This window comes from Melanostigma gelatinosum (genome assembly GCF_949748355.1).
Source record: "Melanostigma gelatinosum genome assembly, chromosome: 3".
Taxonomy (NCBI): domain Eukaryota; kingdom Metazoa; phylum Chordata; class Actinopteri; order Perciformes; family Zoarcidae; genus Melanostigma; species Melanostigma gelatinosum.
Window position 1 is genome coordinate 19,017,151 of NC_136636.1, and position 22,115 is coordinate 19,039,265.

The 22,115-nt window shown below is 41.9% G+C and overlaps 1 protein-coding gene across 2 annotated transcripts in view; it reads left to right on the forward strand.

Moving 5' to 3' along the window:
• Positions 1–21,905, forward strand: part of arhgap9 (Rho GTPase activating protein 9) — a 40,372-nt gene extending 18,467 nt beyond the window's left edge. Inside the window, exons 6-22 of one of the 2 annotated variants that reach the window (XM_079266186.1) lie at positions 663–902; positions 2,099–2,191; positions 8,260–8,325; positions 10,242–10,388; positions 10,586–10,684; positions 11,577–11,638; positions 11,796–11,883; positions 12,355–12,450; positions 12,837–12,935; positions 13,352–13,457; positions 13,853–13,972; positions 15,484–15,582; positions 16,971–17,048; positions 17,354–17,407; positions 18,178–18,312; positions 19,860–19,965; positions 21,716–21,905. In XM_079266186.1, coding sequence (XP_079122312.1) covers positions 663–902; positions 2,099–2,191; positions 8,260–8,325; positions 10,242–10,388; positions 10,586–10,684; positions 11,577–11,638; positions 11,796–11,883; positions 12,355–12,450; positions 12,837–12,935; positions 13,352–13,457; positions 13,853–13,972; positions 15,484–15,582; positions 16,971–17,048; positions 17,354–17,407; positions 18,178–18,312; positions 19,860–19,965; positions 21,716–21,902 — 1,875 coding nt within the window. In that variant the 3' untranslated portion in view covers positions 21,903–21,905. The remainder of the gene's footprint in view (positions 1–662; positions 903–2,098; positions 2,192–8,259; positions 8,326–10,241; positions 10,389–10,585; positions 10,685–11,576; positions 11,639–11,795; positions 11,884–12,354; positions 12,451–12,836; positions 12,936–13,351; positions 13,458–13,852; positions 13,973–15,483; positions 15,583–16,970; positions 17,049–17,353; positions 17,408–18,177; positions 18,313–19,859; positions 19,966–21,715) is intronic. The other variant, XM_079266187.1, reaches the window with a different exon arrangement.
• Positions 21,906–22,115: the final 210 nt, after the last annotated feature.

The following is a 22,115-nucleotide window of genomic DNA, read 5'->3' on the forward strand; positions in this document are numbered from 1 at the left end:
GTAATTTACAAATAATGCTGGTAATATTCAATGTTGTTCTTATTGTCAGCAATTCCCATTAAAAGAGCCAAACCAACAATCAATATTTTCAGTTAACAAGTATAGTCTGTGTAGCCAGAGACTAATACAGCATATTCTTCTGCGCCATAAAGTTTTATTTTTGTCAAAGCAGCAATCGGAAAACACAGGCACAGGTTGCACTGGGCGACATGTTCATCATAGCGATAAATATGCAGCACTGAAGGTTATTTTGAGTCAATAACACATTCAGCATCCTGCTGTTCTTAATACTCATTAGCGCACCAAATGTGTATTAATCTGCAGCTAAAAATAGTCCGAAAGTAGATTTTGCTTAATAGTACTGCACCCAGCTGTTGTACAGTAATAGCCCAAAGTTCATCTCTCCTTCTATTTATAGTTTTATATTTGTGTTTCAATACAACAAAGAATAATATAGAATACCACCAGCTTTATCCCTTTGAGTCATAGTTAGTACCATTGAACTGATGTCCAATTAGTTACATTCATTCTGTAAACTGGTGAGTCATATTGTTTTCTATTTTCTTACGTGAATTTAACATTTGCATTTAACTCTCGTTTGTTTTTCCTCCATGTCCACGACTTTCTTTCTCCTCTCCCTATTTACTGTTTCTACCTGCAAGGTCCCAACAGAACCTCTGTCCTGGCAGCACTCCGCTCTTTACACTGAAATGCAGCCAGAGAGACGTCTGTCGCAGCTGGAGCCCCCTAGCCCTGCCCCAGCTCAGCAGCCTCTCCAGGTCATGGATCTGTGGGAGCAGTATTCGGACCTGCCCACAGGGAGATGCTACTACGTCAATAGCATCACCAACGAGAGGTCTTGGAAACCCCCTCGCCGGGCTCGTGGACGCAACCCTGAGAAAGTAAAACATTCAACACAGAACGGTGTTAATTCCCTGTTTGTTAGTCCTCCTGAATCCGTGTTTTTCTTTTTTACTTTCACTGAAATTACTTTAAACTTAAAAAGGTATGTATTTTTAGAGCTGGATGAAAGCTTCTTTTCTCAAAAGAGAGGATAGAAAAAGGTCAGGGTGTAGAATAAAATAGTCGGCTCATTTATATGCTGACATAGTTTGACTGGATCAGCACTAAAAGGGACATTTTCAGCCAAAAGATACTTCATAAGACGTGAAGAAGAGCACCCTGACTCGCATATTTTCTCTTCACATAGACATGAGGTGACGCATAGAGGGTTGCACACACAGTGATCACAGGGCAGGTTTCCACAGCTGGAAGCTGAAGTCTGAAGCACGCGGGGAGACTCGTATATGAGTTTGAGTGGCAGTCACTCTATATATTCTCACTTTGGCGTGGGGTCACTTTGAACTTAACACTTGGAGAGTTGCTGAATATCACATAGTAACTGGCCAATGTCATTGATATGGACACACACACATGTCTAGTGATGTTTAGTGATGTTTTTTACTTTCTTGTTGAAAATGAGATGAAAAGGTTGATCCCACATTCATATCTGTCGGTCAAACATACGGCTACAGCCAGGAGACGGTGATCTTAGCTTAGCTAAACCGCTTGCCTGGCTCTGTTCAAAGGAAAATAATCTCCCAGCACCTCAAAGCTCACACATGAACACGTTTTATGTTGTTTGTTTAATCCGTACAAAAACCAAAGTGAAAAATCATAATTTACTGTTTTATGGGAGAGTTATAGCTTTTAGCACGAGCAGTTGTCAGGCATCCAGCAGAGAGTCCAGAAAGTTCTCGGACGGGTACATAACCCTTAAAACGGTGCTCAGAGGTGCTGGTTGGCAGATTTGTTTTACTTTTTAGAGAGAGGCTAGTTGTTACTCCCTGTTTCCAGTCTTTGTGCTAAGCTAAGCTCACCGGCTGCTGGCTAAAGCTGCACATTTAATGAACAGACAGAAAGCAAATATGTGAACAGTATTGGCCATGATTGCAAACTATTCCGTAACATATTTTGTATGACTGTTTTTTTCAATCCTGTTCAACAATACAGTTCATTTGAGTCTGTAGTTAATGGATAATAATGTATCTGAGTCCTTGACTGTTTTACAATCTGAGTTTTATTTCTGTTTCTCCAGCAGGCCGGTCCGGTACACACTCAGACGTTAACCAGAGAAACCAGCCATCTGTCGCTACCACTTCCTGAAGCAGGCAATGGAACAATGAACAGGGTAAGACTGCTGCACTTTTAAAGAAGAAGTGGGCAAATTCACCATCATTATCTGTGATTTAACAACTAGAGTATGAATTATATCATCTACAATGTTATTCCAACATCTTCCACGGCAGTAATGATGGTACATTTTTAGTGGTGAGGAGATGAGGATGAGGTTTGCTGTAACTGTAGTGACAAAGTGAATAACAGGAGTTCCCACTTACACAACGATGACACAAGACTTGGCTCTTGTTGTTTTCTCCACCCTCAGCTGTACCGTACCACAGAAAGCAACAAGTGCACACCCAGGAAAAGCATCTTCTTGACCTTTTGAAGTATATTTCTATTCTTGTGCTTTACCTCAGAGCTGTTGAGCATTTTAAATCACCTGTGTTGTTTTTGAATTGCTTTTTGAATAAAGTTGGGTTCTAGGAAGGGTATCCCACTGAATATGATATCTTCATCTTTTATTGTTTATTCATTCATTCATTTGCTAAATCATGTATTTTAAAACCCAACCACACATAAAGCATTGCACTTTAGCTTTTATTCAATGAACCTTTGTTACAAGGAAGTTATGAGGAGGTCAGAATTTGAGAAAATGACCCAAATGACCCACTTGATTTATTACCTCAGTAAACATTGTCAACATGAGTTCATGGTCTCAATCGCTAGTTTCAAGTCTTCCTCAATAAAGCATGATGTTCATTTGGTCAATTATGGTCCCCATTAGAGTAGAATAGATGATAAAGCAGGGTATGATTTATGGCGTGGCTACCTTGTGATTGACAGGTTGCTACCACCACGGCGTTGTCCGGTCTGGGAGTTGTCTGTGTTTTTGTCTCACAACTTTAACCCTTCCACTGTGTCTTTTCAGTTCATGAAAGTTAATTGTAACATTTTCACTGAGCTCGTGCCTCGTGTCACTTCTGGTTCCAAAAAAACAAAATGGAGACGGCCAAAACGCCGAGCTCAAGGCTTTAAATCTGCAGTCCACAAACCATTGTATGACGTCACATGACCAAGTCCACCTTTTATAGACAGTCTATGATTGTGTGCCCAGTCAGTGAATCTAACTGGTTGGTGTAGTTTTTTCACCATCATCGTTTTGGTTCTTCAAAACTGTCAGGAGGCTTTTAAATTCTTCACTTATTGCTCCGTGCTCTCATGTAAAAGATTATTAAGAGTGCTAAACAATCATTCCAATGTAACATTGCTCAGTGCAAACAGCTGTGCTTTGGCAACTGTTAACGAAGACAGAACAAACCACAGCGAGATGACAAAAAGCACACACCTCCTGTCTGGTTTCATGCAAATTCATCTATTGTTAATCCACAGTGCACACGCTGTCCAGACCTCAACCACGTTCCAGATTAAAGCACAGAGAAATGCTGAGAGGGACCAAATTAAAAAGGGGATTACATATTTCTAGTTGCCCCATCGTTTACTGACCGACTCACTGCCTCATTTATTTATCCATGAACTGACACACACACTTCCTTTCAAATTGTGTTTTTGTTGGGCTAATCCCTGAAGGGAATAACAAGGTAATGCCTTTTGATCTGATGCAGATGAGCAGAAGCCATTTGGGCCACACAGAGGGAGGCAGGGGACTCTTTTAAATCCAAACCGTTAAAAAGCATTGCTAAATTTAAACCACTCACTGAAACTTCTCATCTGTGTTAAACCGCTCTCTGACCTCACAGAGGCTGTCGTCGTCAAGCGTCCGCTGTTTCATTCATTTCACCCTTTTTTGAAAACTTGATTTTTTTCTAATCTACGAGTGAGGAAGTACATTTGTTGTTTCCGACGTAAGGTTTTTGAGAATTTATTCAACAGCCATTGGTGACTGAAATAAACTTTGAATCAATGACGGCGTCTACGTAGTAAAGCAACACAAGCCGCATGATCCAGATTGTCAGAGATAAGCATTTTGCATCTCAAGGTTACGTTGCCTCAATGTTGCGTCAGTGTTTCAAATTGAATGTTGCTCATCAAAAAAATACCCACATGATCAAAGCAGTGATTCCCCCATCAAGTCCTTTTGAGATGCTTTCTGTTGACCTACATGTGTTGCTTTTTATTCAGTGGTACATGTGTTAAACAGGAACTCCACAAATGATATATAATGCATACTGCATGCCACACAAGTTAATGACCCAGGTGTTCAAAGTCTGAGGGACCCATATTACTTAGCACACAGTGTTTTCTAGTCTAGATTTTTATCTTAATTTTATATTCTTCTTATATTCTTTCCTTTGTGAGCTTGACTACTAGGGTATGCTTAGAAATGTTAGTGTACTAGTACTTTAATGTACCTGTATTTCCATTTTACTTTGTGCTTGTAGGATTGCTACATTTGAAGAGGGAAATGTTTTCCTTTTTACTCCTCAACTAACTGTGTTTAGTTGACAGTCGAGCTGATGCAATTATGATTCATTTCTTAGTCGATCAACAGAAAAATAATTTTGATCGTCGATTGTTTAAGTCAGCGGTTCCCAAACTTTTTAGGCCGCGCACCCCCTTCTACATCCCGACCGGGTTCGCGCACCCCCCCCCCCCCCCCTTAATAAAAAAAAAAAAAAGAAGCAACAGAGCTTTTTAAGCCTTCATAGCCGCATAAGAATCGGACCAATGAGAGAACAGTTTGCTCGCGTGTGGCATTTGTTTACAAGATTTAGTCCGCTGTTAAATGTTGCAGTGTGAACACAAACCGAACAAAGGAGCAACTGCAACAAAGCAAACGAACTGAAGGTGTGAAAACGCCCTGAAACACTGCAACAAAGTTTCAATAACTTTCAGTGACACAAGGCGTCACTTTTAAAGAGCAATACGGATGCGAGTACACACGCACAGGCTCAGAGGCAGATTATCACATTTAATTTACAATTAATGAGCGACTAATGTAGCCAGGATGTCTTCGGACAAAGCATCGATGCGACACAGTGTTGTTGGACACCGGGATCATGTCCAACTTTTTTGCTTCTTTCTCCCCAATCATACATTCCACCATCTCTCTGGCAGCTGGCGAGCTCACGTCTTCAGTGATTGTGTGCGGTAGCCCCTTTCTCGCTATTCTGTAACCAGATATGAAGCCCGTAGTGCGTCATTTATAGACCAACACATGAATGAGACTCCAGTTGTTTTTGGCTGTTTTGTAACTCCTCCAATTTCGATATAAACAATGTAAGGGGCTTTTGACTTGCACTGGCATGCTTGGTGTTCAGGTGGCGACGTAAATAAGAGCTTCAGACTGTTAGCCAGAACCTCACTGCACACCACGCACTGTGGCTTTGGGGAATCTGCGTTGCCAATCCAAGTGAAGCCCAGACACACATACTTTTCATCATATTTCCTCTTTTTTTCCCAGTCTGATGCTCACTCTCGTTTCCTCTTTTTTCACCTTGACTCCGCGATGGGCCGATGTGCTCCCGATTTGTCTGTGCTATCCCTTCCTCCTTTTCGGTCTCCTCCGTCTCATCTTCCTCTGACTCTGGCTCCATTTCTTCTCCCGGTCTCTCCCCAACGCACCTCTCCGTTCCCCTCGCCTCCGATTCCTCTCTCTCTCTCTGTCCCTCTCCTCTTTTACGACTGATAGCTTCAGATGTCCCACCTGACAGTTTTTTAATTAAAATTAAATTTTTTTTTAATATTTAATATTATTACACCATCAGACCGCCATTACACTTTTCCTCTCGCGCACCCCCTAGAGGCACCCCACTTTGGGAATCCCTGGTTTAAGTTCATATTTGAGGAAAAACCTCAGCTGTTCTCTGATTACAGATTCTCAAATGTGAGGATTTGCTATTTTATTATTTCATTGTGAAATAAAGATGTGATCTAAAAGATGTGATCCGCTCACAGAAAAACTAAAACTAAGAACCAGCCACCAGCGGGCAACTGAGATGTTTCGGCTTTGCATTTGGGGAGCTGTCATGCTGCATTATTTTAAGTCTTATTTTGATGCAAAGATGTGTTCATCAGCAGGAATGCAGCACAATATGAAAGTGAAAACAAGTGCTCTGATGAATTAAATTTTGGGTAAAAAGTTTAGGTCCGATTTTATTTTGCTTCTAGGTGATGCACTGTGAATAAGGACCAGTCATGTTTTGATGCAGATTAGTACATTAGCAGACATGTAGCACAACATGGAGGTGAAAGTAGTGCTCTGTTTGTTTGAATTTGTGATAGTCCAATAAAAATATTTTGTCCGTACAATTAATGAATACTCAAGTTCAAATTTGAAGACATAGCCCTTGGTTCTTGGAAATAGTGACGGTTATTTTTTTTTATAGTTTTCAGACCAAATGACTAATCAATCAATCATATATAGTTAATAACTTACTTATCTTGGATTTTCTGAATTTACGCATAACATATCATCACTCATAGAATAGGATGTATTGTGATGGAATAAACTGTTGGTCTCCAAAGGTTCCTTTGTTGAACTCTCCTTTGAGCTCAAATACCTCTTCATCAGCATCAACGATCATGTTCTAGATGTGCTCTTTTGAAATATAGAATTCTTTAAAACTATAAAAGCAGATATTGTCATTACATTGTGATCCTGGAAATGTGGATTTTTAGGTTTGCTCTCTTTTGTCAGGAGCACAAGTCAAGTTTGCATTTGTACTGCTGCTGTTATTCATTACTTTTAGTCATCTATTTTAACTTCTCTAGTTATCACACAATCGAAAACAGCAAGGTGCAATGACTCATGTTGGTGGGAGGCGTGCCCTGTAGAGTCATACCTGGTAATTGTTGTTTATTGGTTATTGTATCATTAAATGTACATAAGATGAGCCTCACACCAATTTGTATTCCTATTTATGTGCATTTAATTTCCTCCTGAAAACATATATGTGGAGGTTTTTACTGCTCCACAATATTTCCAGATACCAGGCATCAGTAACAACAATCCTGTAACGTAACAGTCTAACCATGTAAAAGGTTATTCGTCATGAGTACATTCATATTTGGTCTTTTTTTTTTGCACATTACTTCTGTGCTGAAGTAAGATTATAAAGGCTAAAATGTAACAAGTAAAGGACAAGTTTAAGTAACGGCAAACTTGCAAACAGAAGTGTGGACAGTGGTTGAGGTGTGAATGTTAGCAAAGTTATGGTGTAATTATTCTGAGCTGTCTGAGAATGAGTGTGATTGTACTGGCTGATAAAAGCAGCTTCCCTCTAGAATGGGGAAGTAGAAGCAGGCGGAGACAAGAGGGACAGATGAATGGTTTTTTACACTTTGACGCTCAGACGAAAAAGTGTCATGACATGAAACGACAGGCAGCTGAGGACTCAAACCCGACAAGAGAAAAGCTTTCAGAAACAAGAGTTTACCTGGATTGTATTTATCAGTGATAATGAGCACCTATGCCGTGAGTTCATATTTATTTCTTACACAGTCGTATTTACTTCATTGTGTTGTTGTTTTCATTCCATGTCATCACCGGTGTGGAGTTTCTGGCAGCGCATATATAATGTCCCAGCTTTGAATATGGAGCTGAATATGTTTCATGTGGTTTTAATGTTGATATGGTTCACTGATTTGGCTGCTCATCTGTCAGCTGTGTTGCTACTGACTTTGTCATTCTCACAACACGTTATTTGTGTGGACGTGTGGGATCCAGTTCAATAACTAAATACCGGCAGGCCTGAGTCAAAGCAGCACCATGTAGTGTGTGTTTCAGTCTTACTGAGCAACGGCAGCAACTGCCTCTCATTAACTGCAGTTGAATACGAGCACGAGCGTGTACGAGCGTGTACGTGCGTGTACCTCTGTGCGGTAGTGGCGAATTAAGGAGCTTTTTTAGCTGGCAGGAAGTGTGGTGTTGGTGTGAGCGTTAGCCCGGGCTTCATGACTAATCTTAACTGAAAACAGCATCCTGTTTTTGACACATAGGTGTGAACTTGACCCATGTTGCCCAAATAATTCAATAATAAGTCCAGAAAGCCTGAAGGTGAAATATTCCTAGATTTATTATCCAGAAAATGGAGTTGTGTTTCAAATGAAATATAAATAGCAACTGATCATCTGATTTTCCCGTCTTTGTCTTCCTGTCTCTGTCTTTGTGTCTAGCTGTCGCCTGATTTCCTCTTCGGGAGCCACCAGAGGAACACTGGCAGCGGCTGGCAGATGAAACAGGTGAAACTGGTCTTTTCCTGCCGCACTGGTTTATCGCCACAGGGCTAATGCCATTCACCTTGAGATCCACCTTGTGAAAAAAACACCATTCAAAGAGTAAAGTAAAAGATAAGAGCCCTTGTAGTTTTACATGTTCGTCCTACGCAACAGGATGCATTTGCTGAACAAAGCAGGACACCGTACCGTTCTGGTGGCGTAGTCTGCCACCTTGACGATGTCACTGAGTAATAAAAAGTCCTGCTACATGTGAAGTTTGCAGATCCAGCACCAGAAGCATTACCGGAATGTCGGTATACTATCTGATAACATAGACTGCCCATTCTTCTTTCTTTCTTCTAAAACTGAAAAGTCTTTCCTTGTTATTCTTTTTGCATACCTGACTGGGAGGGTAATCCTCAGTGTTTTATAAGCGCTTAAAGGGTTTTCGATGGAGGGTAGTTTCCTTATGAAAATCAATGAACCCGAGTCGTTACATTTGCAAAAACTGCATCTCCACTGTATTACTGTAGAATACATTAATGTAATGCCAGCTATGCTCTTTACATTCTCAGAGATCAGCATTTATGCATATTAAGGTGGTGAAATAGCAACTCATGGTGTTAAAGGAAAGTCTGTTACCCAAGCAGTTCTTACTGCAACATGTTGCATCACAGTGCGCTTGGCGTAAGCCCGTTTAAAGGCCTCCTCTTAGCAAAGCAGAAGATTTGGCTCTTAGTGCTGATCCTCCTTGCATGAAAAGACGGCAAACATTAGGATGGATATTTAGTCTGATTGTAGAAACTAGGTTACATGGATTGGGATAGGTACTTAATTATGGCTGCTGCTGCTGCATGAAAAGTTGAAGTTGACCCATGCACACTAGCATCTGTACGCACACGGGATCGTAAGCATACATATTTTGCATGTAAAGTAGAGATGCACCTACAAGCATCTGCCTCCCCGCTCCTCCTGTGAAGTGAAGCAAAAACAAGTTAAACTTCTCAAGGAAGTGTAAAATGGGATATTCAGGATCAGGATATGCACTCATTACGGTCAGTGTTTTTTCTCAGAGTGCCAGAATGCTTCAGTTCATATTTGCAGTTCATACATGTAAATGAAGTAATGCTGCAGCTGCGTTGTTGTTCTTTCCCAACGAGGGATTGTTTAGTCATGACATGGCACAAGGTTTCATCATGGCAGTGTGAGGTTGGGTGACCTTAGTACCCATGTCAGTATGATTTGCAAGCCGGCATCCAGTGCCCTGACTGTGGCACATTCTAGTCTAAACTGATTATTTTACAAGCTCATTGACACTGCTGTCTGTTAGTCAGAGCAACAAAGCTAACATCAATACAGCCACTGGAGCAAAATGAACCAATGAGTAAAAAAAGTCCCACTGGGGAGTAAAGGTCCTCATCTTAGGTACAACATGGGATGAACATTTAAACAGCAGATGGGAACAAATTACTCCTTGTGGTGTTAGAATTGACTTACACTGTTGACTGTTATATGTCTTCCTTGATAATGTTACATGTTTTGCATGCTTGTTTGCATGATTGTAACTGCAAAATAAATTGATAGTAAATGTGTCACCAGTAGCTCATATAAGAAAATAGGGAAGAAACTGCATGCTTAACCTTTGAAAAGGCCCTAACCTTTCTGTTGCTTATTTGTGAATTTAATTGTTTAGGAATTCATGCTGATTTTACTGCACTCATTTAAGGTTGCTCTAGGCAAGCGCATCAGCCAAATACTTAAATATACAGTTACGCTTCTTCAATAGTGTCAGTAGAATTATTCATGAGAACCCAAACACTTATCAGCTACCACAGGATCATTGAAATACAATGGTGGTGTAGTGTATTTACTGTATAGTGATTGCCCTTTCCCTTGTTCACCACTCACCCAAACATTGACCCCGACCTTTAACCCTAAAGCGCATGCAGCACGCCGCCTCCTCTGACACCGTAAGCACAATGGCGTTCAGCCACGCCGATGCCCAGCACCATAACTCTGCCGCCCTGCATGATGTCAAGCAGCAGCTCAGCCACTCTCAATCTATGATCCTGCCTGAGAACGGCAAGGTACTCGCCTCCAGAGCACACACACACACACACACACACGGGGCCACAAACTGTGTGTACGCTGTTCACAGACATGCAGAGGGAAGAGGAATTGCAGATGAACGTTTAACACTTTTCATGCAAAACAATGTACATATGCACAAATACACATACAGACAAATGAACGCCACTGATGTCGCCCACTTACTGTCTTTCAGCTGGTCCAGCAGTGCAGAGATTACTCCTGTAATGTGACCAACATCGTGGTGGAGCCTCCGTCTCCTGAGAGCTCTCCAGACAGCGATGGTTGCACACCGGTGAGGAAACACTGCCTTTTACTTTTGAAATGAACGTCTTCTATTGATTTCATTTTTTTATATTGTATAGAAATAGACAGCTTTGTGCACACGATGCCTTTTAGCATCCATGCATTCTTCACTTTTAAACTAACACAATTTTAAAAAAATTACAAATTCAACTTTTTTTGAATTATTCTCCTGTGTCTCACCTCCAAATCCTTTTTATATGAATCCCAGGTAAAAAATCAATCATACAACCGTCATTTTAATGAATTGGGCTGTCATGCTGTCACCCCAGTAACTCAGTATGATCCACAGACATCACTGGTAAAAGATTTAATTGGGAACAATAAGTTAAAATAATAGAGAACTGTCCACAGCGAGGTCTTTGGATTAATTAAAGTAATTGTATCTGGAAAAATACTTTTTCAAATGTCATGTTTAAATTCTTTGAGCACAGCAAATAATCGAACTCTCAGCAATGCATATCTCATATCCTATCAAGATAAAATAAATTAAATACCACAAGCTTTTTTCTCTTTCTCTGTTCTATCTTTAAAACCCTTGCTATTCCTCACTGTCTTTATATGCTGTACTCAACACGTATGACTTCATAGTTGGTGTTAATTCTTCTCTCTTACACCTTAAACAGGGCCACACCGCAGTGGGAGATTTTTAGAGCAGCTCCCCTCCCGCTATTTTTTGAATGATGCAACATTCAAGCTAAATGGGTTCGCTCAGGATGCAGTGTATTCCACAGAGGAAAAGCCCTATGCTGTACTTTACTGTTAACATTTCATTATTCAAGCCTTTCATGCCTACCCTGAGCGATAGTATTAGTGTGACAGTATAAATATGACTGCTTCAATGTTTGCAGATTGTGCTTTAAACCCTTTTAATGTGTTCTCAGGAGTTGGAGAAAGCCGGCCTCTTGAACAAGACAAAGATTGCAGAAGGAGGCCGCAAACTGAGGTGAGGTGTCTCTGTGGCTGCTCCCGTTAAAGACAAAACAAGTTGACTTAGATTGCGTCTCTTTGTGTAGATATGGTGTTTGAATAAATGAATAGCGAGTATGATTCACTGGGATGAATCCCATCTGACAAGTATACATTTGTTTGTTGGGTTGCAGGAAAAATTGGAGCCCCTCCTGGGTGGTGTTGGTCGGAAACAGTCTGGTTTTCTTCAAAGATCCTAAATCACAGACACCTTCCAGCTGGGTAATAGCGAACACAAACTCTGTGTTTAATGCCTTTAGTCCAGGTATTATCTGTGCGAAAACATGAATTTGTCATTTTCTAAGTGCAGATGGGATTTTTTTTTTTCCTGCATGGTGAATTTTAGTTTTAAACATTGTGAAGTAAGTTTTGAAGCCAACTGACTCGGTAGCTTTTGACAAACCCAGAACATATAGATATTTCTGTCCGCGATGTTGCAAAATGTATTCGCAGTGAAATGACTCAACAGGTGACTCAAACTTATAGCAGATGTCGTGTGTGAAAGTTGGCCATTATTAAGAGTCAGTTAAAGGGGCCAAAAAGTGGTTGCCCGCAAAACTCCATTTTTCGAAACATATATAGGTTGATTCAGCCAACTAATAGAACAATACATGGTGTGTGTGTGTGTGTGCGCGTGTGTGTGTGTGTGTGTGTGTGTGTGTGTGTGTGTGTACCTGTTTATTGGCAAAACAGAAACCAGGAAACAGTCGCCCTGAGAGCAGTGTGGATTTAAGAGGAGCACAGCTGCACTGGGCCAAAGACCTGTCCAGCAAGAAGAACGTCTTCAAGGTAACAGAAGAAATTCTAGTCGGAAAATGTTCCTCATAAATTGTTCAGACTGTTGCAGTGAGCTGATGTGCAGTGAGCTGATGTACAGTGAGCATGATGTGATTGCAGACAAGTAGTAAAACAGAGAATCGTATTTGTGTCAAACAAAGGGCTCTTATCAGTGAGGGAAGTGAGAGTGGGAAGCCTTCTTTCACCCGTTCACTCTCCAATGCACAGTGAGGAAGCTGACAAAAATCTATTTTCCAGTGAAGTGTGGCAGATGACATTTATGTGATGTACTGTGTTAAAAAACAATGTCAGATGATTGAGTTTAACACATGACACCTGATAAACTGGTTGAATAAGACGTCACATGGCGTTATGGTTCATAAATGTGTGTTTTGTAGCTGAGGACTGTAACGGGCAACGAGTTCCTGCTGCAGTCAGAGACGGACTGTCTTATCAAAGAGTGGTACAGCACCATCCAGAACGTCATCGACAGGCTGGTGAGACTCACAACGCACACACAGAGTTGTAATTTCAACGTACCACTTCTCTGTTAGTGGTAACGTTTATGTTCTCCGCTGCCTTTTACTCAACCTTAAACTCACATCCTTTAACTCCTCCCTGTCTGGTTCTTCGTGTTTTTATTTTTCTTTGGATCAGATGTAGACTTCTTAATCTCAGCCTAGAAAAAGATCGAGTGTCAGATTAGTTCTGAACTGAAGCATAATCTTGGTTTCTTGGGGAGATTACACAGCTCTCTTTTTATCTAATGGGTTTTAATGTTGGCGTGTAAATGTTTCTCTGTTGGACTTCTCAGGAGCCACTTTGAACAGATGCTTTTAAACAGCATGTGGTGTTATGTTTGGACATGACGTAGTTAACACAATGAGTGTATTTCACTCTGCCTGCTCTCCAGGACCGCGAAAACCCGTTAGACAATGTCCTCCTGTACTCTCTGAGGCAAGCGGGCAGCGTGGAGATGCTGGAACACAGTGGAGACGAGGATGACAGGAGAACGTCCTGTAAGTCGTAACCGCGCGACGCCTCTCATCGCTCCACTCCGACTTCCTTTCTTCTCATATAATCGGCCCCCGGCCCTCCACCTCCGTTTACTCTCACTCCATCATCATCACTCTTCTTTTTCTAAACTTCCACACAGGCTTCTTGCATCCCGCCATCCTCTCCTCCATCCTCTCCTCCATCCAGCCCACTTATATTTTCACGCCGCCCCCGTGGCAAATAATCCCCCCGTCCGTCCTGTCTCACCTCCGCCGTCGCCCAGCCCTCCCGCTTTTCATCCTCACCACCATCCCATCTCATCTGCTCTCCTGCCCTGCCGCAGCCCAACGCCCCGCACTGACCTCCTCTTCCTCGATTTCTTCCTCCTCCTCCTCCTCCTCCTTTCCTCCTTCTGCAGTCCCTCGCTCGTCGTCCAACCTGGAGAACAGGGAGATGAAGAGAGTGAAGACCCGGCTGAAGAAGCTGATCCTAAAGAGACCTCCTCTGCAGGCGCTGCAGGAGAAAGGGCTCATTAAAGGTGAGATTTCCTTTTGGAGTTTTACACTGAATGCAAGTATCACTTTAAGCACCTCTGCAGCTGAAGCTATGCACTGGAATTTATTAATTACTTTGAAATACAAAAATTCTGCATTTCCCCCTGCGCCCCACCTGTAATACCACAGTTTGAGAACCACTGCTCTAAGCAAATACGTAACAAACTAAAGGAAAAAAGTTGACTAAATGAGTGGAGAAACACAATGAATGCAGATGCTTCCATTCAGTGGTCACTGAATGCTTTGATTATGAAAGTCATATCAGAATTATGGCATCATGGCCTTCACACTCACCAAATCTCAACCCAATTAAACGCCTATGGAAGATTTTGGGCCGACGTGTCAGACGGCACCAAATGAGGGAATATTTTTTGGAAGGATGTTGTTCGTCCCTTCAGCAGAGTTCAGAGACTTTACACCATGATGACCCAACGGATTACAAAGACACTTCATGATGTTTTTTGCTTTTCCTCATCATTTGTCACCGATCTGTGCATGAACTTCTTCTATAACACTTCCTCTATAATGAGTATTTTTTGAATAGCTGTTCCTTATTCTCATAACTATTTCAACAATAACTCTTAAAATAATGATTATTTATTATTATTTAACAACTTCCAAAAGACTTTTAGACAAAGCAGCATCTTTAAATAATTAGTAATATTATAATTGATCTAAATGGCAAAATAATACGTATCACTTCAGGAGAAAAGGAAGAAGGTAAAATATTCAAGTAACATACATGAGCTCTCTTATAACACGTGTTCTTATTATATATTTTGAAAATAAGTATTTTTTCTGGCATCTTTAATTTTATTTATGTCATAGCGAGCAGTAGTGAGGTGACAGAACCAGAGGAAGCCATTCATGCAGCAAAGGTTCACACCCAGACTCAAACCGGGGATGCTGCATTCGCATGTTCAGCGATCCCAACGCAACCAGCACCTCATCTTTTTAACAATGATAAAACAATGATTTGGTTAGTGCTGAAAAGCTACAGCTCCCTTAAAGCTTTGACATAATGTGTAACCTCAACTACATCCACGTCCACCAGGAGACGTAACACGGTTTTCTGCACGTTATTCGAACTTGAAGAAGCCGCTCAGAAGAATGGAAATAGAGGTGGATTCATAAAAAAAGATTACTACCCACAAGTTGTGGTTAAACTGACTAATTTAATGACGTTTTTACAGAGACAACACAAAATGTTATAATACTGGCATACTCTGGAGTGAAAGGCTGCCTATGATTTAGTTTCACCCTGTAGGATGCATAGTACAGTACATCTTGCATTGCATCATCGAGGGTGAGCTTACAGTATATCGCTGCTGGGAACATGGAGGTTTCATTCCACAGTGAACAGTAAATGTATCTCTAGATCAACTTGAGCTTGTAGCTATTACATCATGCCTTGACACAGAAAAAAAAAACGAATGAACAGACATATAAAGTGAGTTTGTGTCTGTGTTTGTGTCCGTCCACCATCACCCTTCAGATCAGGTGTTTGGCTGTCGCCTGGAGATGCTCTGTGAGAGGGAGAAGAGCACCGTCCCTCGCTTCGTCAAACTGTGCACTGAGGCTGTGGAGAGGAGAGGTACGAACACTGCAAACACACATGCGGCTCCTGTTAGTGGGCTTCTCTACTTAAAGGGGACACATGAGGAAACACTCCCCCATCCTGTTTTTGAGCGTCAGTCACTTGACAGCATGTTTGTGCTCCGGGACATAAATCACTTGACAAACATTTACTGAAAAATGTTTTTGATTGGCTGACAGAGAGGCAACTAAAAACGCACAGAGAGGAAGTCGTGACAGCTGCCAGCCGGAGAGAAGATCTAAATGAGAGAAAATGGAGTTGTTTGGAAACTGTTTCGAAAAAATGCTGCAAATAAATATTTAATACTGAAAAAGAAATCAATGTTTTGACCACAAGGGACTTGTCTTGTTGTTTCAGATTGAGACATTTACATTCAAGGCGTTGACTGACTGAAAAACTTTTAGGACAAAGTGGCTTCCGGAAAAAGAGAGGACTTATTCTCATATAGTACATCATGATTGCAGTAGGAAAGAAGGACTGTTGCTTTTGTAACGAGAGGTCCCTCCTCTGCTACTCTTCCTGAAGGTTCTGTTCCTGTTAAACTGTGTTTTTATCTTGGAAATAATCATTATTTTCAAATTGCTGCAGATGTATTTTCTGTAGACGGACTATTTGATTAATTGAGTAATCATTTAGGTCTTATTCAATTATAAAACGTTTGCAGACAAATTCGGCCGACACAGATAAAATGAACTTCACTTGACCAATGAATGAGCAATGCAGGGTCAGATATGGCTGAATGAATGATGCATGTTTTATAGCAGTAACATGAGACGTTACATCTCAGTCGGTGGCTCCTGTGAAGCTGTGGAGTTCAAACTCAAAGCTCGGACATTAACAATCAACATATCACAAAAGCCTGACTTGTTCTGACTTGACCGCGGTTTTGATCTCTTTGTTGTTGAAAGAAAAAATATAGATCATCGTCATACGAAGATGTTAATAATCAATGGGCCTGAGTTGTTCAGCGAGGAGAAAGCAGAAACTCAATGTGATACCAGAACTTTGAAAGCACTCCATCAAACATCACGCTATGAAATGTTGTGAGGAAGTTCATGTGATCATGCAAAACGTTACTTTTTAAAACTTTTTTTTTAGATGTCTAAATGTGCCAAAATGTGCTTTTGCTTCACTTTATTCACACGCTTTTGGGCACTTACGCAACAAAACAAACTTCCCAGCCACACTAAATTATTTATGTGCAGAAAAGTAAAACAATTCTATCAGCTCTGACTGCCTTAAATCGGAGGAACTTATTTCTCTCATGAAGTCACGCTTAAATAATGGAATAAATGTCAGTTTCGTTTTGATACTAACCTTCTAAAGTGTCAATCGATGCTCAGATACACGAGGGATCTGACCAGCTCTGTGCGATTGTGTTGCAGGACTGGACACTGACGGCCTCTACAGAGTGTCAGGGAACCTGGCAGTGATTCAGAAACTGCGCTTCCTGGTGGACCACGGTGAGGATGAGGAGGGTAAAAAGTGATCTGTATGGATGATTAATGCTGATTCATTGATTAATGAGGGGGAAATGTTGGGGGAGGAGAGAAGTGGTAGCCCGTTCCTTTTTTTTTTCAGCTGCTTAAAATCAAGATAAATGCCATCTGGTGCTGTTTTGTTCATTCTGATTATGACATTACGTAACCCCAACACACACTCACTGTACACCTGCTTGAAACCTGATCGCCTCTCTCCCACTACATGACTTCCTTTCTATAAAGTGGACGCCGAGGAAAGCCCGCTGAGTAACTGTTGGTTTTTGCAGAGCGAGCGGTGACGACAGATGGACGTTACATGTTCCCGGCGGAGTTTGTACAAGGTAGATTCAGACTGGCGAGGACTAAACGCTCTCCCGTGTTACTCAGCCTGCATGTTTTTGTGCCATATGTGTTTAATTGTGTCAAAAAAACTCCCCACACACAGACTGACAAGCAGAGCTGAGGCGTGCACCGAAACAGTTTGCCGGTTGCCGGTTGCCGGTTGCCGGTTGTGCTACCATTTGCTACCATTTGCTTAATGTATGTGTGTCCCTTAGGCTTTTCTGCTTTAGGTTTTCTGATGTAATAACGCGCAGCAGGTTGTACAGCGGCGTCTCACGCGGTGCATGACTGCCACCAAGTGGACGAAACGGAGGATCAGCTGCAGTTTGTGTCGTGTTTTCATCTCGCTGACTAATGTTTCTCATCCTTAGACACTTGTTTTGTGTCATAGATGTTGAACTTCTTGACACCGAGGTCAAATTAAAGCTCTTTATTGTCTTCCCTTTGGTTCTTATCATGCAATTTGAGAAACATTGGTCAGGCCTGGACTTAAAGAAAATGTGTGCTTTACATGTGTTTGTGCTTTTGTGTGTTCTCTGACTTTCACAGACCATTTCTATCTCCCTCTTGCAGCTACAAGCCTTCATGTTACGCCTCAGCACTGACATGAATTTAAACTCTGCTCTGTTGATGTTGTTCGCTAAACAAGACTGTGACTGTAACTCTACCTCTTTGTCTCTCTTTTCCACATTGCCTGGCCTTCCGTTTGCTTCCTCTAACCCTGTCTGTCTTCTCCTCTTTCTCCTCCTCCTCCCTTTATGTCTCTCAGAGGAGAAGCTGAATTTGGACCAGAGTGAATGGGAGGACATTCATGTCATCACGGGAGCTTTGAAACTTTTCTTTCGCGAACTTCCTGAGCCCCTCGTGCCCTTCGGCTTCTTCACCGACATCGTGGAGACAGTCAGTGAGTGACCATCTTCGGCCCCAGTTAATCTTATAGTTCCTGAATATACCTTCTCCCTTCATGTGGAGCGTCACTGCATACAAGTCATCTGAGGTAGAAATGACAACACTCCTTTGGTTATCTGTATCGGGATTTTTATTTGATTCTGTGTTGGAGACAGCGGACAGGAAATGACAGGAAAGAGAGAGAATGCAGGAAAGTCCCGGGCCAGACTCAAAGTGTGGATGTTGTAATTACACGATCGCCATCTTTTAACCTCTGGGCCACGAGGACGCCCGCATATGATACTTTAAAAATCTCACCTTCTTATTTTGTCCTCTGATGTGTTTTTATTTTGAATACTCACAACACTGCTGTGGTTTTTGTGAGTCAAAACCGGCAGAGTTTGGGTTCGAGAGTTCACTCCCCTCTTTACTTGAGCTCGTTCACACTTTCTCAAACTGGTGAAAGTCATTGTCGTGATTACAGAATATACTGTGTTTGCAGCACTTTTCCACCTCTAGAAAACGTTTCACAACGCCACGTATATCATGAACGATATATATGGACACAGTAAAATAAAATGGTGCTTGTCTAAAAGAAAATTGCTGGAGTTCAGACACAAGAGAAGAATAATTACATACTGAGAAAACTGAAATTTATTGAGCAGTATTGAATTCAAATGAAGTGATCCTCAATGTATAAATCCTCACGTTAGCTGCATTTTTTTTAACGCCTCTCTCATAATCCTCCAATCATACGTGTTGTTGTATATTTTTCCTCTTGTCAAAAAATGCCATGAAATGACTAAAACCAGCAAAGTGTTGGTTCATCTCTCGTTGGTGGCGGTCCATCAAGACTTTACCTTTATCGACAGGCCACAGTTGTTTTTCTATGGCCAAATAAATCTTAAAACAGCGGAGAAAGTAGGTTTAAGCAAAGGATACTCCAAAAGAGACAAGTGTGGGGACTATTTTCAATACACATTTGATGCTCTGGTGACTATTTATGGCGTCATAATAAAGGAGCATGTCATCCAGTACAGCTCAATGATGTTTTTAATCGTTTTGAACAACAATGTTGGTCCATTCTATTGAAGAATAAACCATATCAGGTTTACATACGTGTGTTAATATAATTAACTCACTGATTGATCGACTGATTTTAATATTTTCATGGGATTTGACTGTAAAAAAAAGCACCAAACCTTTCCTTTAAACTGCATTCTTCATCACTTATTTTGCATGACCCTTTGTGACAGAGCGATACATGATAACAAATGTAAATGCATTCTTGGTATGAACTCCCTGTTTCTTATCCTTATCTTATATTTTACATGGGATTTTTTTTTGTTTTGTTGCACAGTTCACAGTTTCACATCAAACCACAGCGGTGATTGTTGATAATTGCATGTTGCTTTACCAGATTAGATAGTGGATGCTAATGGGGTACATGTGATATCAGTCACCGCATGTAAATCAGGTTTGCGATGCTAATTAGGTTCAGGAAATGGACCGCAAATGATGAAATGTATTGTGATCTGACACGTCTCTTGCTCTGTGTTGCAGAGATGTCCGACTACATGGACAAAGTGGATCGTTTGAAGTGTCTGGTGCTCAGCATGCCTCCTCCGAACCATGACACGCTGCAGTTCATGTGTTGCCATCTCAAACGGTGAGAGGGCGGCAACAAAACCGCATGCATTTGTCTGTGTCTCCGCCGTCTCTCTGCCCTGAAACTGGCACAATCCATAATGCAGAATATTCCCTCTATGATATTTCAACACAAAGGAATGAACCAGATGCCCCTTGTAGGAAAAGAAATCTCCTCCTCATTACTTTTCTTTGTAAATCCGACCACAAGAGGGGGTAGTTTCCTTGTCGTTCTCAGTCATTTCTCTGTCAGAGATTCTTTGGCCACAGCTCTCAAAGTATGCCAGTGCTGTACCAGGATCACACTGTTGTTAAGTTTGGGTCCCTGTGAAGATGAAAAGGCTGGAGGAAGATGAATGGTGTACGATGTTCTGTGAGCCAGTTCCTTTTACAGTACATAAAATGTGTGTTTTTTTACGGCCTATGGTTTTCCCTTCCACTCGGGGGTGAGCGTTCGTGTTCTGAGGCCGATGTTTGTGCCAGGGTGTGGTGGGCCCCATGAATATGTCAACTCTGTGTCTTTCTCTCATTTTCTCCCCGCTGTCATCTCCCCCCCTCTCCCCCTCTCTCTCTGTTTCTCATTTATTATCTCTCCCTGTCGCCTCCTCTTCGTTTCTTTTACTTCCTCTTCATTCTCTTCCTTCTCTTCTTTTGTAGTCTCCCTTTCCTCTTCCTCCTCTTTCCATCCCTTCCTCCTTTTTTCTCCCTCCTCCTCCTTCCTCCGCCGTCCCCCCACGCTCTCCTCCTTGCCTCGAAGGTCCCATGGGAGCCTTGTGGTTCGTCTGCTGGAAGGCATACCGACACCACCGCCGCCACCACTGGAACCTCTCTCTTTTCTCTCTTCCCTCTCCCGCTCTCTCCCTCTCTCTCTCTCTCTTCCTCCTCTCTTTTTAATGTGGAAGTTTTGAGCAATTGCTGGCTGCTTTTGTGGCTTGGTGGGAATGGCATTTTTAGAAAGAATGCCTCATGCTGTGGCTTAAACCCATTCCTGCGTCCCCCCCAATCTCTCTCTCACACACACACACACACACACACACTTAAACACACCAACATAGGTGGATACAGGCGGTGGATTTAGACTCTTATGTGGACAAATTTAGATTATATAATCCTGGTGGACGCTTATTCTTTCAGCTGTTGTCCTGAGTTTGTAAGAAGTATAAAGATGCGACATGCTGACCACAAGCATGAAGCTGAATGGACAGTTAGTCATCTATGTGTCTGCAGTCCCAAAGATTCAAATAAGTCTACAGCCACACTAGCTAACTGCTAACCTCTGCATGCTAACATGCTCACGATGACACATCAGAATGCTAACATTCGTTATTGCAAGTTCTTCAAATTCATCCTTAGGGGGATCTGGATGTGTGGACCAAATTTCATGGCAATCCATCCAATAGTTGTTGAGACATTTCACTCAAAAACCACAAATGTCAACCTCATGGTGGCGGGCCTTGAGGAAATGTAGGGGACTTCAACAACAACAAAAAGAACTGAGAATACATCATCTGAAGATCATTAAAGTTTGTGCAAAGACTTTAGCCAAGCCATGCAACATTTGCTGAGATATTTCTATCTGGGCCCAAAGCAGCCGACTGCCTGACACCGTCATCCCTCCAACCATCCTGCTTAACATGACTGGAAATTCAGTTCCACAAGCTGCAACAATTCAGAGTGTGCGATCCAGAGCCACTTTGGTTCTTTTAATTTCTTGTCGATATTTTAGATGACAAACCTGTCTCTTGTACTCTCTGTGTCTGATCTCTCTACAGAGTGTTGGAGCATTCAGGCATCAACCGAATGACCACCCAGAACATCGGCATTGTGTTCGGGCCGACCCTGATGCGTCCAGAGCGGGACAACGGCAACATGGCGGTGAATATGGTTTACCAGAACCAAGCGGTGGAACTCATCCTCAGCGAGTTTGACCACATCTTTGGAACAAGAGGCCCCTCTTGATCTTTTCGGACAGAGGAGGAGGAGGGGGGGGGGGGGGGGGGGATTCAAAAAGCTCCTCCATATCCGACAAAAGCACAAGTATTGCAGCGTTTGTCCACTTTGCCTGTTGACTCATGTGGTGTAAAATGGGTTCCACATCAAAAGATAATTACGGGGTAAAAAGAACCAGGACCGAAAGCTGCTAATCATGGCATCTGGCCTCCATATAAAGCC